Source organism: Nycticebus coucang, chromosome 18 (genome assembly GCF_027406575.1).
Source record: "Nycticebus coucang isolate mNycCou1 chromosome 18, mNycCou1.pri, whole genome shotgun sequence".
Lineage (NCBI taxonomy): Eukaryota > Metazoa > Chordata > Mammalia > Primates > Lorisidae > Nycticebus > Nycticebus coucang.
The window spans coordinates 54,035,422-54,053,338 of record NC_069797.1 but is presented as its reverse complement, the minus strand read 5'-3'; the positions used below and the strand labels follow the sequence as shown (position 1 = coordinate 54,053,338).

The window sequence follows — 17,917 nt, the reverse complement described above, 5'->3', positions numbered from 1 at the left end:
TAGAGTGCAATGGCCTCATCATAGCTCACTGCAACCTCAAACTACTGGGTTCAAAAGATTCTCCTGCCTTAGCTTCCCTGGTAGCTGGGACTATAGGCACTCTCCACAATACTCAGGTAGTTTTTCTACTTTTAGTAGAGATAGGTCTTGCTCTTGCTCAGGCTGGCCTTAGACTCCGGAGTCCAAGCAATCCTCCCATCTCAACCTAGGATTATAGGTGTGAACCACCATGCCCAGCCTTAAATTTTAACTCAGACTCGTTCTGCTTTGGCTCTCCATTTAGCTACCACATCTAGCTAAAATATTATTATTATTATTTTTCTTATAAAACTGTCTCAGGCCAGGCACAGTGGCTCATGCCTATGATCCTAGCATTCTGGGAGGCTGAAGCAGGTGGTTTGCTTGAACTCACAAGTTCAAGACCAGCCTAAGCAAGAAAGTGACCCTGACTTTACTAAAAATAGAAAAACTAGCTGGATGTTGCACTAGGTGTCTGTAGTCCCAGGTACTCAGGAGGCTGAGGCAAGAGGATCACTTGAGCTGAGGAGTTTGAGGTTGCTATGAGGTGATCACTTGAGCTGAGGAATTTGAGGTGAGCTATGACATCATGGCACTCTAGCTTGGGCAACAGAGTAAGACTCTGTCTTCAACAAAAAAAAATAAAGAAAAGAGAAGAAAAAGAAAAACTTAGTGCCAAACCATGAAATAGTCTTTAAAATATAACTTTTAGGCCAGGAGTTCAAGACCTGCATGGGTAACATAATGAGAGTCCTCCATCCCCCACCCCCGCCAAAAATAATCTATATAAAAACTTTTTTTTTTTTTTTGAGTCTCACTATGTCACCCTCGGTAGAGTGCTGTGGTGTCATAGCTCACAGCAACCTCAAACTCTTGGGCTTAAGGGATTCTCTTGCCTCAGCCTCCCAAGTAGCTGGGACTATAGGCACTTGCCACAACACCCGGCTATTGTTTTTTGTTTGTTTTTGGCCGGGGCTGAGTTTGAACCCACCATGTCTGGCATAGGGGGCCAGTACTCTACTCCTTTGAGCCACAGGTGCTGCCCCCAACTATTGTTTTTTTTTATTGTAGTTGTAGTTGTCATTGTTTGGCAGGCCTGGGCTGGGTTTGAACCCACCACCCTAACCGCTGAGCTCCTGGCGCTAAGCCTATACAAAAAAATATTATAAGAAACAAGTGGGCATGGTGTAGTCCTAGCTACTTAGGAAGCTGAGTCAGGAGGATTGCTTATGTTCAGGAGTTTAAGATTACAGAGATGTATGATCATGCCACTGCATTCCAGTGGGCAACCAAGTGAGACCCTAGATTAGGGGTCCTCAAACTTTTTAAACAGGGGGTCAGTTCACTGTCCCTCAGACTGTTGGAGGGCCAGACTATAGTTAAAAAAAACAACTATGAACAAATTCCTGTGCACACTGCACATATCTTATTTTGAAGTAAAACAACAAAATGGGAACAAATACAATCACACCGCCGTATGTGGCCCAGGGGCCGTAGTTTGAGGATCCCTGTTAGATCTTAAAAAATATATGTGTGTGTGTATATACACGTATGTATGTGTATACATATATATATACACACACAGCTTTCAATAATGCATCTTTTTAAAATAAGGAAACAGTACAGTATTCAACTTTTGGGTGTTTAAATTTTCAGTATTGGCTCAGCGCCCGTAGCTCAGTAGCTAGGGTGCCATCCACATACACTGGAGCTGGGGGGTTCGAATCCAGCCCAGGCCTGCCAAACAACAATGACAACTACAACCAAAAAATAGCCAGGTGTTGTGGCAAGTGCCTGTAGTCCCAGCTACTTGGGAGGCTAAGGCAAGAGAATCACTTAAGTTCAAGAGTTTGAGGATTCTGTGAGCTGTGATGCCACAGCACTCCACCGAGGGTGATGTAGTGACACGCCGTCTATACAGTGAAATTCTGTCTCCCAAAAAAAAAATTATTTTCAGTTTTTCACTATTATTAATTAAATTGATGTTTAATAGTACAAGATTACTAATGATTAGCTTGTTCATCTAACACAAAACTTAAGCCAGACATCAAGAATTTGGCTCTGGGGCGGTGCCTGTGGCTCAGTGAGTAGGGCGCTGGCCCGATATACCGAGGGTGGTGGGTTCAAACCCAGCCCCAGCAACAACAACAACAAAAAAATAGCCGGGTGTTGTGGCGGCACCTGTAGTCCCAGCTATTCAGGAGACTGAGGCAAGAGAATTACCTAAGCCCAAGAGCTGGAGGTTACTGTGAGCTGTGACGCCACGGTACTCTACCGAGGGTGACAAAGTAAGACTCTGTAAAAAAAAAAAAAAAAAAGAATTTGGCTCTGGCTTGGAGCCTGTAGCTCAGCGGCTAGGGTGCCAGCCACATGCACTAGGGTTGGCGGGTTCAAACTCGACCCAGGCCTGCCAAACAACGACAACTCCAAAAAAAAAAAAAATAGCCGAGCATTGTGGTGGTTTCCTGTAGTCCCAGCTACTTAGAAGGCTGAGGCAAGAGAATCGTTTAATTCAGCCCAAGAGTTTGAGGTTTCTGTGAGCTGTGATGCTACAGCACTCTACCAAGGGAGACATAGTGAGACTCTGTCTCAAAAAAAAAACAACAAAAAAACAAAGAATTTGGCTCTGATAGATTTACCTTTAGATCTTGATATTAAATTGCTCATCACTGATGACAGACTGTTCATCTGAGGAGCATTTATGTCCAATGACTTATTTAACTATAATGGCAGATGACAAATTTAGTGCCCAAGTATCTTGAAAAGTATTGTCTTGTGTTAATTTAATACTCTGCCAGTCTTACCCAGAAGAGAGGAAGTTTTACCCTATTAGATCACATAAGCACATGCAGAACTTCCAAGGGAAATTTAACTATTCCTATGTTTATTTTTTTCCCTATAGCTTCATAAACAAGCAGATATGCAAGAAGAAAAAAACCGAATTGAAAGAGTCCTTGGGGCTACTCTTTTGCCTGATCTGATTCAAAAAGTCCTCACGTTTGCACTTTCAGTAAGTTACAGAGAAAATTGCTTTTAGATGGAATTGTTACCTATTGATCTGTGTCAAGTGTCTTTGATTCAGTATCCTCTTGAACAGCCTTAACCCTGGACTAAGGTTTCCTCTTCCAGGAAAACTGGCATGAGTTTCTAAGTTTCTATTACTGACTTTGGTTATCTCCCACTAGTGGTGAGAATTACAATAGTTGGAAGAGGAAACAAATTCTCTCTCCAGAATGAGAACTTTGAAAACTGGGAAACTGACTTATCCCTTTACCTGTTTTATATCTCTTCCTTTCTTTATCCTATAGGCTCCCAAGCAAGTATCTGTTGAGCAGCCTGTTTATACCTATCTCATTCTTAGTTTTATTGATCTTTAAGTTAAACATTATTCTCTTTGCTGGAAGCTGCTGGTGCCTATTATTCCTAGAACAAGGTATTAAGTGTCTTCACTGTAGTTACTTGAATATCTCAACAGTATGTTGCACTTTCAGGAACCAAAAAATGTTTGGAATACACTAGATTTCTAGTTCTCTTTCTCTTTTTAGGAAGAGGTACGTCCCCAGGACACTGTATCTGTAATAGGTGGAGTAGCTGGAGGCAGCAAGCATGGGAGGAAAGCTGCTTGGAAATTCATAAAGGACAATTGGGAAGAACTTTATAATCGATACCAAGGAGGATTCTTAATATCCAGACTAATAAAGGTATATGAAAATTTTTATTTTGAATTAGCTTCCTAATCATGGATGTTATTGAGTGACATCAGTAATTTACTATACGCATAGACTATGGTCTTTGCTCTTTAAGAGTTTCCCTATTTAGTACCAGCTCTGAGGGTTTCTCCATCCCCCATCAGTATACCCTTTATAACAAACTGAAGTTGGGAGAGAATAGAATGATCTGTTTTTAGGGTAAATGGAAGTTTGTTCTCAGCCTCTTTTAGTTTCACTTAACTATTTAAAACCATTGTTTTTTCAGCTGTCAGTTGAGGGATTTGCAGTTGATAAAATGGCTGGAGAGGTTAAGGTAAGTAAAGTACTGTTTACTTTTTCACTTTTCAGTCTACTGTGTAAAAACATGAACCTAGTTGATGATCACAGAGTGTTGGGATAGTGTTCTTTTAGTTCCTTCTTATTTGTGCTTTGAGAAAGACGCTTAGATTGAGTCTTTTTAATGTCTGAAGAATTTAGAGTTGGGATCATCTTGGAGGGCATTGAAGTAATGTTGAATGAGTATGAAGCCTAGAGTCAGTTGACCTGGGTGAAAATCTGTACTGTGCCCCACAGTAGCCATGTCTCTGACCAAGTATTTTTACTCCTGGTAAAAATAGTAAGATTGTTATTTAGATTAAGGAACATGATGGGGCTAGAACAGATTAGGTTCTTGATATTGGTTCTTTTTCCATTCCTAATAACTTTCATAGGTCTTTTGTATGTACAATGGGACTAAATGAATATGTAGGGTCTTTCTCCTTTTATAAAGACTGATAATCAGTTTGGGTATGGATCTGGACTTAGTATCCATTTAGTATCCAACTCTTGCCTCAGCCTCCCGAGTAGCTGGCACTATAGGTGCCCAACACAACACGTGGCTGTTTGTTAGAGATGGTGTCTCACTCTTGCTCAGGCTGATCACTTAGATCTTTACCATTTGAGGAACAAATCTACATTCATTAGGGAAATCTTAAACTTTAAAACTTCCATTGCATTTCACTGCTAAGTTATTTTTTAAATGACAATTATACTTTTACCTTCTTTGTATTTTTTTTTTCTTTTTTGGAGACAGAGTCTTACTCAGTCACTCTAGGGTTGAGGGCTATGGTGTCATAGCTCACAGCAACCTCAAACTCTTGAGCTCAAGTGATTCTCTTGCCTCAGCCTCACGAGTAGCTGGCACTATAGGTGCCCAACACAAAGCGTGGCTATTTGTTAGAGATGGTGTCTCACTCTTGCTCAGGCTGGTCTCGAACTCCTGAGTTGAAGCACCTTGGCTTCCTAGTGTAGTGGGATTAAAAGTGTGAGCTACCACACCTGGCCCTACTTTTGCCTTTGTTTTTGTTTTAGACAAGACTCTCACTTTGTCACCCTTGGTAGAGTGCTATGGTATTACCGCTCACAGCAACCTCAAACTCTTGGGCTCAAGCCATTCTTGCCTCAGCCTCCCAAATAGCCGGGACTACAGGCGCCCACCACAACACCTGGCTATTTTTTTTTGTTATTTGTTATTGTTGTTACAATTGTCATTGTTTTTAGCTTGCCCCAGGCCAGATTGGAACCTGTTAGACTCGGTGTATGTGGCCGGCACCCCACCCACTGAGCTACAGGCGCCACCTACTCTTACCTTCTTGAAAGCAAGAGTTTATGGGGCCCGCCAAACAACAATGACAGCTGCAACCAAAAAATAGCTGGGCATTGTGGCGGGTGCCTGTGGTCCCATCTACTTGGGAGACTAAGGCAAGAGAATCGCTTAAGCCCAAGAGTTTGAGGTTGCTGTGAGCTGTGATGCCATTGCACTCTACTGTGGGCGACAGCTTGAGACTCTGCCTCAAAAAAAAAAAAAAGGGCAGTACCTGTGGCTCAGTGGGTAGGGCGCTGGCCCCAGCCAAACTGCAACAAAAAAATAGCTAGGCATTGTGGCGGGCACATGTAGTGCCAGCTACTCAGAAGGCTGAGGCAAGAGAATTGCCTAAGCCCAGGAGTTGGAGGTTGTTGTGAGTTGTGAGGCCATGGCCCTTCACCAATGGCAACAGGTGAGACTGTCTGTCTTTTTTTTTTTTTGTAGAGACAGTCTCACTTTATGGCCCTCGGTAGAGTGGGTTGCAGTTCAGCCGGGGCCGGGTTTGAACCCACCACCCTTGGTATATGGGACCGGCGCCCTACCGACTGCCACAGGCGCCGCCCGAGACTCTGTCTCTTAAAAAAAAAAAAAGGCTTGGCGCATGTGGCTCAAGCAGCTAAGATGCCAGCTGCATACACCTGAGCTGGCAGGTTCAAATCCAGCCCAGGTCCGCCAAACAACAATGACGGCTGTAACCAAAAAATAGCTGGGCGTTGTGGCAGGCGCCTGTAGTCCCAGCTACTTGGGAGGTGGAGGCAGGAGAATCACTTGAGCCCAGGAGTTGGAGGTTGCTGTGAGCTGCCTTTCTACCTAGGGTGAAAACTTGAGGCTCTGTCTCAGAAAAAAAAACGAAAGAAAGAAAATTTCAACCTGGGTACAAATGGAGAATAGTTTGGAATGGGGAAGAGAAGATGTTGGGAAGCTAACTCTCCAGCAAGAATGACAGAGGAGGTTACTGTAGGGTAGGGAAAGTAGTAGAGGAGATAGAGTAATGAAGGAGATTCATGGGGATGGATTTTGTTCATCTTTAATTCCACAATATATATTAAGTAGCTTCTTTGTTGTGGACATATCTGGGAGAAAAAAAAAGAGTGAAGGATAACTACCAAGTGTCTGGTATATAAATGTTGGTACTACTTGTTGAGAGGGAATGGAGAAAGACTTATCTGAGTCCCTGAAAAGCCCAACCATGATGAGGAACCTTGGAGCAGGAGCCATTGTCATCTATGTAAATAAAGTTATTGATGTCTAAAAGATACTCTTAATCTGATGAATTAGTCATTGTTTTTCATACCTGTAGTGACAAGTTCAAAGAAAAGGTTCTATCATTTTGCTGGATCCCAGCACTGTGGGAGGCTGAGGTGGGAGAATTGCTTGAACTCAGGAGTTCAAGACTTGCTTGAACAAGAGTGAGACCCTCGACTCTTAAAAAAATGAAAAACCAGGTGGCACCTGTGGCTCAAGGAGTAGGGCTCTGGCCCCATATACCAGAGGTGGCGGGTGGCAGGTTCAAACCCAGCCCTGGCCAAAAACTGCAAAAATAAAAAAAGAAAGAAAGAAAGAAAAACCCAGCTGGGCGCTGTGGTAAGCACCTGTAATCCCAGCGACTTCCGGAGACTGAGGCAGCAGGTTGCCCACAGATGGAGTCTGAGGTTGCAATGAACTATAACGCCATACGCCATCGCACTCTGCTCAGGAAATAGGATGGGACTCTGTCTCAACAGCAATAAAAAAAGGTTCTATCATTTTGCCAGTTGTTATTTGTTACTTTGTTGTCTATGAATTCAGGTGTACTTAACTAGAAAATAGTTTATTCAATTTTTAATCAATAAATGTGATAAATTATGAACTCGGAAAGTTTTATTCTATGAACAATGTGAGATTATGGAGTATTACATTATTAGTATTGGCTGGCTGTGGTGACCCACACCTGTAATCCTAGCACTCTAGGAGGATGACACAGGTGGATTGCTTGAGCTCAGGAGTTTGAGACCAGCCTTAGCAAGAGTGAGACCCCATCTCTACTAAAAACAGAAAAATTATAGCTGGGTATTGTGGTGGGCACCTGTAGTCCCAGCTATTTGGGAGACTAAGGCAAAAGGATCACTTGAGCTCAAAAATTTGAGGCTGCTGTGAGCTATAATGACACCATGGCACTCTACCCAAGGTGACAGAGTGAAATTCTCTCTCTCAAAAAAATTTTATTAGTGTATAGCAGCAATTTAAACTTACTAGCTTCATCATCACTACAAATTAATCTTTATTTGAAGCAGCCAAAATGTATTGAGTCCTTGAGTTCTGTGTGCCAGGTGTTTTGCCAAATTTTTACGTATGTTGTCTCTTTAATCTTCTGGAGTATTTTCTCATAGAGGAGAAAACTGAGGCTTAGAGCAGTTAATTTACTTGAAGTGACAGGCTACTTTGTGACCAAGCCTAGATTCAAGTACCAATTCTGAATCTAAAGTCAAGATTGATCACTACACAATCAGCATAAAATAAAAGTAGTATGTTCTGTTTCTTTTTTTTTTTTTTTTATTGTAGAGACAGAGTCTCACTTTATGGCCCTCGGGTAGAGTGCCGTGGCCTCACACAGCTCACAGCAACCTCCAACTCCTGGGCTTAGGCGATTCTCTTGCCTCAGCCTCCCGAGTAGCTGGGACTATAGGTGCCCGCCACAACGCCCGGCTATTTTTTTTTTTTTTTGGTTGCAGTTTGGCCGGGGCTGGGTTTGAACCCGTCACCCTCGGTATATGGGGCCGGCGCCCTACCGACTGAGCCACAGGCGCCGCCCTTCTGTTTCTTTACTATTAACTTTTGAGTAGGTTTTAAGCATATAATATTTGGGGAAGAATTGCTATATTCAGGTCCAAGGAGTTGCTTGTTTTCTTCTAGCCTAAGGGTGATAGTGGGAATTCTCATGACTGAGGCTTATGAATCCTTTATATAGTCCAGTTGGTATTTTTTCAAAATCTGTGGCATTAACTTCTTACAACTGCTAGTAATGACCCTACATTCTGGCTTGTTTTATACCAGGCTTTCTTCGAGAGTCACCCAGCTCCTTCAGCTGAGCGTACCATACAGCAGTGTTGTGAAAATATCCTGCTGAATGCTGCTTGGCTAAAGCGAGATGCTGAGAGCATCCACCAGTACCTCCTTCAGCGAAAGGCCTCACCACCCACAGTGTGAACCCTGAGCATGCTGGGCTGCGGTTCTGCTGCTTCACTGCAGGGATGAGGTGGAGCTACTGAACAGCTGATTCATATGCCAAGAATTTGGAGTCTTCTTTCAAACCAGTGGGGGTTGGACAATGAATGTAGTTAACTGGTTCCTGCTCACACTCCAGAATTAAATTCTATTGAAAAGGAAAATCAACAATTCAGCAAAAATAAATAAATAAATAATAAATAAAAATGTAAATATGATAGTAATAAAATAGAGCATAACGAAACTGTGAAACTTCCTGAAGCCTTGTCAGTGGTTCAAAGTATTTAACACTCTCCTGTTAATGACAGATGTTCTGTTTTTATAACTTACCAAAAGGAAACTAAAGGCTTCTGGGTGAAGAGGATTTTTGTGAAGTGGGTTCTCTAAGCAACCTACAAGCCAAGGGTATTTTCCATTGCTGGGAATGGTTAAATACAAAAGGCTGATAGCTGGTATAACATAGTCAGAGTCTGTGCATAATTCCAAGTGGGTTTTTTTTTTTTGGCATGGGGACTGGTCGGGAAGATATATTTTCCTGCATAACTCAATCTGTACCAAGGATTGTAGTTTCCTCCTTGCCTTCCCTTCTGTGTGACCCTTTACCCTCCCTCCAAAAAAAGGTTAAAAAAAAAAAAATACCCTGTTCTGAGTTTTTCCTCCCTTTAGTTCAATCCCTAACCCTCACCCCCGGTGTCCTTCTTAGAGATAAATGATAAGGAAACATCTTTCAGAGCCACATTAAATAAGAGAAACTGGTATACATTATTTTTTCTTTCTTTTTAAAGATGACTTTTAGAACCCTGAAATACATATAGGTGAGACAATAGATATAAAAGATGTTTAGCCAGGCCTTTCTGAAGGAGTCCTCTGCAAAAAATGGTTCTAGTTGTCTGACAAGCCAACTATTGAACATCTTTACAACAACATCATGCTGACTTCTCCTGGTTCATTTTGTGTAAGAAGTCATTGATAACTGCCGTGGGGTCTATACATTAGTTGTAACTGGTTTAAAAAAACAAAGACTGTAAGTTTGTGTGTATCACTCTTCGCTTCAATGGTGTATCATACTAACAAGCCTCACCTATCCAATGAGGTTTAGCTATAAATCTCATTCCCTTCTTCCTTCCATATCTTTTTTCTTTTCATTTCTCTTAAAAAAATTTTTTTGTATTATTAACAGAAATTCATATTTGGTGTGGCTTAACTGTATTTCAGAAGGTCATCAGATTGTGAGACTGCTTCCTTGAAACATTTTTGTGCTATTGTTTTAAAAAAATAATAAACAGTTGGCATTAATAAAAATGTCAATGTGAAATTGATGTCCCAATTTCTTTCATTCTCTTTGACAAGAAACTGAAAACTTTAATATCATGCTATAGGATTATACAAAGTTTGCCACTGCAGGATTTTTCAAGTTTAAGAAAATCCAGTTCCAGGCTCGATGCCTATGGCTCAAGCGGCTAAGGCACCAGCCACATATACCTGAGCTGGCGGGTTCTAATCCAGCCCTGGCTCGCCAAACAATGATGGCTGCAACCAAAAAATAGCCAGGTGTTGTGGTGGGTGCCTGTAGTCCCAGCTACTTGGGAGGCGGAGGCAGGAGAATTGCTTGAGCCCAGGAGTTGGAGGTTGCTGTGAGCTGTGATGCCATGGTGCTCTACCCAGGACGACAGCTTGAGGCTCTGTCTCAAAAAAAAAAAAAAAAAAAATCCAGTTCTTGAATTCCTGATGATTAGATTCTAAACAGAAAAACCCTGAGATTCCTTCTATTATAAATTAGTTCTAGATTCTGAGTCAGAGACTCAAGAGTTAACTTGAGACTTAATCAGTGTCCTTTTCTTTGAGGTACCCTTGTTCAGGTGCCATGCTCAGGGCTACCCTGTATGCTATCAAGGCATGTGCTTAGGGTACCAGCAAAGCAAGGGCACCAAAGAGGCTGAGAAAAATGCAGCTTTAACTGAACTCACAGAATTTTGCAATCAGAAATTTGGGCAAGAAGTTATTTTTTTGGCATACATGCAATTTTTGTATATGTAATAGTGTTAAGTATGTCAGGCACAACGGGTCACATCTGTAACCCAAACACTTGAGAGGATGAGAAAGGATTGCTTGTGGCCAGAAGCTTAAGACTAGCCTGAGCAATGCAGTAAGACCCCCTTTCTACAAAAAGTAAATTTAAAACATTAGCTGGGTATGGTAAAGCGCACACCTTTAGTCCTAGATACTCAGGAGGCTGAGGCAGGAGGATCACTGGAACTCAGGAGTTCAAGGTACAGTGAGCTATGATCTGCACTCTAGCTTGGCTGGCTGTCTTTATTTTTTTTTTTTGTAGAGACAGAGTCTCACTTTATAGCCCTCTGTAGAGTGCCGTGGCCTCACTCAGCTCACAGCAACCTCCAAGTCCTGGGCTTAAGCGATTCTCTTGCCTCAGCCTCCCCAGCAGCTGGGACTACAGGTGCCCGCCACAACGCCCAGCTATTTTTTGGTTGCAATTTGGCCGGGGCTGGGTTTGAACCCGCCACCCTCGGTATATGGGGCCGGCGGGCTAGAGCCTACCGACTGAGCCACAGGCGCCACCCAGGCTGGCTGTCTTTAAAAAAAAAAAAAAAGGGCTCAGGGCGTGTGGCTCAAGCAGCTAAGGCACCAGCCACATACACCTGAGCTGGTGGGTTCATACACCCGGGCCCGCCAAACAACAATGAAAGCTGCAACCAAAAAATAGCCAGGCCAGGCGCCTGTAGTCCTAGCTACCTGGGAGGCTGAGGCAAGAGGACCACTTAAGCCCAGGAGTTGGAGGTTGCTGTGAGCTGTGATGCCATTGCACTCTACCCAGGGCGACAGCTTGAGTCTCTGTCTCAAAAATAAATAAAGTTTGAATTACTTTGGGGAAGAAGTTCTGGATATCTCCCATTTCCTTCCAGAACCACTCTCATGGCAGTCTGGACCCCAAAAGGTGCTGACCCCCATGGACTACATTAATAAGTTTCCCTTGCCCTCCAACTTCAGGTTGTGTTTATCCAATTAGTAATGCCTTAGAAAGATGAAAAAGCATGAGGAAAGGATGGTCAGAGTATTTATTCGCCTGGCTTTCTCATTGCTAGGTCACATTGGTTGTCTGTGTCCCTCTACCAAAGAGCACAGCTCTTAATAGTCCACTCTAGCTTCTAGTTCCTAATGTCTGCCTGTTCACATCTAGGGATAGAAAGAACTACTACTTAACTAGCTCTGGCTGGCTTACTCCTGAACTTGTCCCATTTCATGGAAATAGCCCCTTTATTAAACCTTCCTCAGTTTGAGTGTGTTCCTGTTCCTTGATTGGTTTGGGTAACATAGTCCTGATGCTTTGCATCTCCAAAGGTCTTAATCTGGTCATTTTTGTGTCAGATATTTTAAATAAATTATTGCCTTTCTGGCTCGGCGCCTGTGGCTCAAGTGGCTAAGGTGCCAGCCACATACACCTGAACTGGCAAGTTCGAATCTGGGCCCGCCAAACAACAATGACAGCTGCAACCAAAAAATAGCCGGGCATTGTGGCGGGCGCCTGTAGTCCCAGCTACTTGGGAGGCAGAGACAGGAGAATCGCTTGAGCCCAGGAGTTGGAGGTTGTTGTGAGCTTTGATGCCACAGCACTCTACCCAGGGTGACAGCTTGAGGCTCTGTCTCAAAAACAAAACAAAACAAAAAAATTATTGCCTTTCACATAGCTCCCTATCATAAGTAATGTACCCATTTTACAAATAAGGAAGCAGGCTCAGGGCTGGTTTAAGTGGTGTTTACAAATAATTGATCACAACCAGTTATAGATACCTTTGCTCCTTTTACATTCCCACCGCTTCACCTGACTAGCCTTAAACGACAAAAAAGAAGGACACAACTAAAAGAGGGACTCTACCTAACAAATTGCAAACATTATAATAACCTAGTTATTTGTACCCTCACCTTAACCTGAAATGAAAAAAAAAAAAAAAAAAGACTCAGAAAAGTTAAGTAAATCAGGCTGGGTTCAGTGGCTCATGCCTTGTAATTCTAACACTCTGGGAGGCTGAGGCAGGTGGATTGCTTTAGCTCAGGAGTTTGAGACCAGGCTGAGCAAGAGTGAGACCTCTGTCTCTACTAAAAATAGAAAAACAAGCCAGGTGTTGTGGCAGGAGCCTGTAGTCCCAGCTACTCAGGACACTAAGACAAGAGGATGGCTTGAGCCCAAGAGTTTGAAGTTGCTATGAGCTATGATGCCATGGCACTTTACCCAGGGTGACAAAGACTGTCTCAAAAAAAAGGTAAATTAGTTATTCAGCAAGTAACTATCAGAACCAGTGACCAACCCAAGCTTGCCAATCTCAAAAACGTGTGTTCTTCCAGCTAATGGTCATGTCTCCACAATTAGAAGACCATACAGGCTCTGTGTTCGTAGCTCAGCGGCTAGGGCGCCAGCCACATGCACCGGGGCTGATGGGTTTGAACCCAGCCAGGGCCTGCCAAACAACAACGACAACTGCAACCAAAAAGAAAAAAAAAGCTAGGCATTGTGGCGGGTACCTGTAGTCCCAGCTACTTGGGAGGCTGAGGAGAGAAAATCGCTTAAGCCCAAAGTTTGAAGTTGCTATAAGCTGTGACGCCATGGCACTCTCTTGAGGGCAACATATTGAGACTCTGTCTCAAAAAAATAAAAAAGACCATACAGTCAGACTGGGCCAGCCAATAGCTTTAAAGATATTGAATAATTTTTCCTAATAGTTTTTAGTTAAAATTTTACTAGAAATCAGGTTTGAGGACAGCACTCCTGTAATTCTTCCACTCTGAGAGCCCAAGGCAAGGGGATCCCTTGAGGCCAGGAGTTGGAGACCAGCTGATCAGGAGATCCTGTCTCTAAAATAGAAAAATTAGGCTCAGTGCCTGTAGCTTAGCAGCTAGGGCACTAACCACATACACCAGAGCTGGCAGGTTCAAACCCAGCCCGGGCCTACCAAACAACGACAACTACAACCAAAAAATAGCCAGGCATTGTGGCAGGCGCCTATAGTTCCAGCTACTTGGGAGGCTGAGGCAAGAGAATCACTTCAGGGTGGCGCCTGTGGCTCAGTGAGTAGGGCGCCGGCCCCATATGCCGAGGGTGGCGGGTTCAAACCCAGCCCCGGCCAAACTGCAACAAAAAAATAGCCGGGTGCTGTGGCGGGCACCTGTAGTCCCAGCTACTCGGGAGGCTGAGGTAAGAGAATAGCTTAAGCCCAGGAGCTGGAGGTTCTGTGAGCTGTGTGATGCCACAGCACTCTACCAAGGGCCATAAAGTGAGACTGTCTCTACAAAAAAAAAAAAAAAAAGAGAATCACTTCAGCCCAAGAGTTTGAGGTTTCTGTGAGCTGTGATGCCACAGCACCCTACCAAGGGTGATGTAAAAACAAAGAAAGAAAGAAAAAATAGAAAAATTAGTTGGGTGTGAAGTGTATGCCTGTAGTCTCAGTTACTCAGGAGGCTGACACAGGAGGATCACTTGAGCCAGAAGTTTGAGGTTGCTGTGAGCTAGACTGACACCACAGTACTCTATCCTCAGCAACAGAGTGAGACTCTGTCTCAAAAAAAAGAAAAATCAGATTTGAAAGAAGCACAAATGTGAGGGCGGTGCCTGTGGCTCAAGGAGTAGGGCGCCGGTCCCATATACCGGAGGTGGCGGGTTCAAACCCAGCCCCGGCCAAAAAAAAAAAAAAGAAGTGGGAGGGCTCCCACAAAAAAAAAAGCACAAATGTGTTAATGCTTCCTATAGAGAGTTTTACATTATTTTTTAAAATAATTTTGTCTTTTATTTATTCATTTATTTATTTTTTTTGCAGCTTTTGGCCAGGGCTGGGTTTAAACCTGCCACCTCTGGCATGTAAGGCCGGTGACCTATTCCATTGAGCCACAGGCGCCCCCCAACATTATTTTTATTTTATTTTATTATTTTTTGGCCAGAGCTGGGTTTGAACCCGCCAACTCTGGCATATGGGACCAGCGCCCTACTCCTTGAGCCACAGGCGCCACCCTATTTTATTTTATTTTTTTTGATACAGAGCCTCAAGCTGTCGCCCTGGGTAGAGTGCTGTAGCATCACAGCTCACAGCAACCTCCAACTCCTGGGCTCAAGCGATTCTCCTGCTGGATCTGTTTTGTGTTTTAAAAATTTCAATCTGGGGCAGTGCCCATAGCTCAGTGGGTAGGGCGCCAGCCATATACATTGAGGCTGGTGGGTTCGAACCTGGCCCCAGGCCAGCTAAAACAATAAGGACAACTGCAACAAAAAACATAACCAGGTGTTGGGAGGCTGAGGGAAGAGAATCACTTATGCCCAAGAGTTTGAGGTTGCTGTGAGCTGTGTTGCCACAGCACTCTAGCCAGGGTGACAGCTTGAGACTCTGTCTCAAAAAAAAAAAAAAAAAGTTTTTATTTAGGGCCGCGCCTGTGGCTCAAGGAGTAGGGTGCCAGCCCCATATACTGGAGGTGGCGGGTTCAAACCCGGCCCCGGCCAAAAACTGCAACATAAATAAAAAATAAAAGTGTTTAAAATAATTTCTTTTTTTTTTTGAAAGTTTTATTTGAATAGATTTAGGGGGCACGAGTTTTTTGTTATATGGCTAAATTGCACCATTGAAAAGCCTAGACTTTAGGCCACGCAAGGTGGCTCACGCCTGTAATCCTAGCACTTTGGGAATCTGAGGCAGGTAGATCACCTGAGCTCAGGAGTTCGAAACCAGCCTGAGCAAGGGCAAGATCCCATCTCTACTAAAAATAGAAAAACTATGTGTTGTGGTGGGTACCTATAGTCCCAGCTACTCAGAAGGCTGAGGCAAGAGGATCACTTGAGCCCAAGAGTTTGAGGTTGCTGTGAGCTGTTATGCTCTGGCCCCATTGCAACAGAGTGGGACTCTCTCTCAAATACAACAATAACAAAGTCTAGGATTTTAATATATACCTGTGACCTGAATAGTGTACAATGTACAAAACAAGTAATTTTCCATCCAGTATCCATCCCCTTTCTGAATCTCCAGTGTCCATTAAGTCACTCTTCTTTTTTTTTTTTGAGACAGAGTCTCACTATGTTGCCCTTGGTAGAATGCTGTGGTGTCACAGGGCACAGCAACCTCAAACTCTTGGGCTTAAGCAATTTTCTTGTCTTAGCCTCCCAAGTAACTGGGACTACAGGCACCCGCCACAGCACCGGATATATATATATATTTTTTTGCAGTTGTCATTGTTTGTTTTGTGGTCAGGTTCCACAGTTTGGCTGGGGCCGAGTTTGAATCCACCACCCTCTGCATATGGGGCCGGCACCTTACCAACTGAGCCACAGGTGCCTTACCAACTGAGCCCACAGGCGCGGCCCTTCTTTTTTTCGGAGACAGAGTTTCATTGTGTCACCCTCAGTAGAGTGCTGTGACATCACAGTTCACAGCAACCTCAAACTCTTGGGCTTAAGCGATTCTCTTGCCTCAGCCTCCCAAATAGGTGGGACTACAGGTGCCTGCCACAACGCCTGGCTATTTTTTTTGTTGCAGTTGTCGTTGTTTAGCTGTCCCGGGCTGGGTTCGAACCCCCCAGCCTTGGTGCATGTGGCCGATGCTGTAACCATTGTGCTATAGGCGCTGAGCTTAATTTTTCTATTTTTAGTAGAGACAGGGATCTCACTCATGCTCAGGTGGGCCTCAAGCCTCTGAGTCCAAGCTATCTATCTGCCTTGGCCACCCAGAGTGCTAGGATTATAGGCGTGAGCCACCACACCTGGCCTCTAGCATCATTTTTGACTAAATAAACTGAACTTTTTTTTTTTTTTTTTTTTGTAGAGACAGAGTTTCATTTTATTGCCCTCAGTAGAGTGCCATGGCGTCACACAGCTCACAGCAACCTCCAACTCCTGGGCTTAGGTGATTCTCCTGCCTCAGCCTCCCTAGTAGCTGGGACTTCAGGCGCCCGCCACAACACCCGGCTATTTTTTTGTTGCAGTTTGGCTGGGGCTGGGTTTGAACCCGCCACCCTAGGTATATGGGGCCGGTGCCCTGCTCACTGAGCCACAGGCACCGCCCTAAACTGAACTTCTTACTAGATACTAGTTTTAGGTTTTCAGAGTTGGTTTGTCTTATCTTTTGTAATAATGCCAAATTTACCCACCCAAAACGGAACATGCCTTCTTGTACCAACCCTGGTGCAACCAAAGTGATTGATGAGTTTGTTTCAAATGTAAGAAGAGTCAGGAGACACTCATGTTAACAGACATTGGGCCAAACAACTGCCTTCCCTAGGAAATCAAATCAGAAGCTTGGTGGTTTTACCAGAATATTTGATAGCAAACATTGTGACAGATGACATTGTCAGAAGAAGGAAAGTCGACTGGATGGTTGCTGCCATTTATAAATGCTGATTACTCCTGTGATTCCATTACTGGTATCTGTGGCTTTCATTGTTGAATTTCACTTTCCATCATGGGTGAGGAATTATCAGCAAAGGAGGAGCATACTTTACTATCATAATTTGTGCTTTCTCAGGGAAGTTGCCAGCAGCTGACAGTGGATATGCTATACGTCATTTAAGATGATAACCGAGAAGAAAGAAATAATTAAATCTTGCCATGGTTTGGCTGACACTATCAGTATGTTCCCCTGAAACATCTCCTCACCCTTGTCCTAACCAACCTTAACGTTTATCAATTTGACAAATTGTGCAGGTGTATTACATTATATCGCAATTTAAGTCCACTCTTAATTTATTAGGGTACTGATTACCTTGCATTATTTGTACAAACTTTCTGGATATTCTCTTCCTGCTCAATGTTTATTAGTCTGCACTTCCAAAGAAGTTAAGGAGATGAAATCAGTTTACTGAATGGGAGAAATCTCAGGACAAGAACACAATACAAAATAATGGAAAAGAAACAGAATTTATAAGAAAAAATATAAAGGCAACCTGGTTTCTTGTACCCTCAATGAACACCCATCAATTAAGAAAAAAAACAAAAAAAAAGGGCAGTGCCTATGGCTCAGTCGGTAGGGTGCCGGCCCCATATACCAAGGGTGGCGGGTTCATACCCAGCCCCGGCCAAACTGCAACCAAAAAAATAGCCGGGCATTGCGGTGGGCACCTGTAGTTCCAGCTACTTGGGAGGCTGAGTCAAGAGAATCGCTTAAGCCCAGGAGTTGGAGGTTGCTGTGAGCTGTGTGAGGCCACGGCACTCTAGCAAGGGCCATAAAGTGAGACTCTGTCTCTACAAAAAAAAAAAAAAGAAAGAAAAAGAGGGTGGCACCTGTGGCTCAAGGAGTAGGGCGCCAGTCCCATATGCCGGAGGTGGCGGGTTCAAACCCAGCCCTGGCCAAAAAAAAAGAAAAAGAAAAAGTACAAA

The 17,917-nt window shown here is 43.6% G+C and overlaps 1 protein-coding gene across 2 annotated transcripts in view; it reads left to right on the top strand.

Moving 5' to 3' along the window:
* NPEPPS (aminopeptidase puromycin sensitive) overlaps positions 1-9,875 on the top strand; it is a 135,749-nt gene extending 125,874 nt beyond the window's left edge. For both annotated transcript variants that reach the window (XM_053568482.1, XM_053568481.1), the window contains 4 exons: positions 2,921-3,028; positions 3,564-3,719; positions 3,994-4,041; positions 8,386-9,875. In XM_053568482.1, coding sequence (XP_053424457.1) covers positions 2,921-3,028; positions 3,564-3,719; positions 3,994-4,041; positions 8,386-8,538 — 465 coding nt within the window. In that variant the 3' untranslated portion in view covers positions 8,539-9,875. The remainder of the gene's footprint in view (positions 1-2,920; positions 3,029-3,563; positions 3,720-3,993; positions 4,042-8,385) is intronic.
* The last annotated feature ends 8,042 nt before the right edge of the window (positions 9,876-17,917 follow it).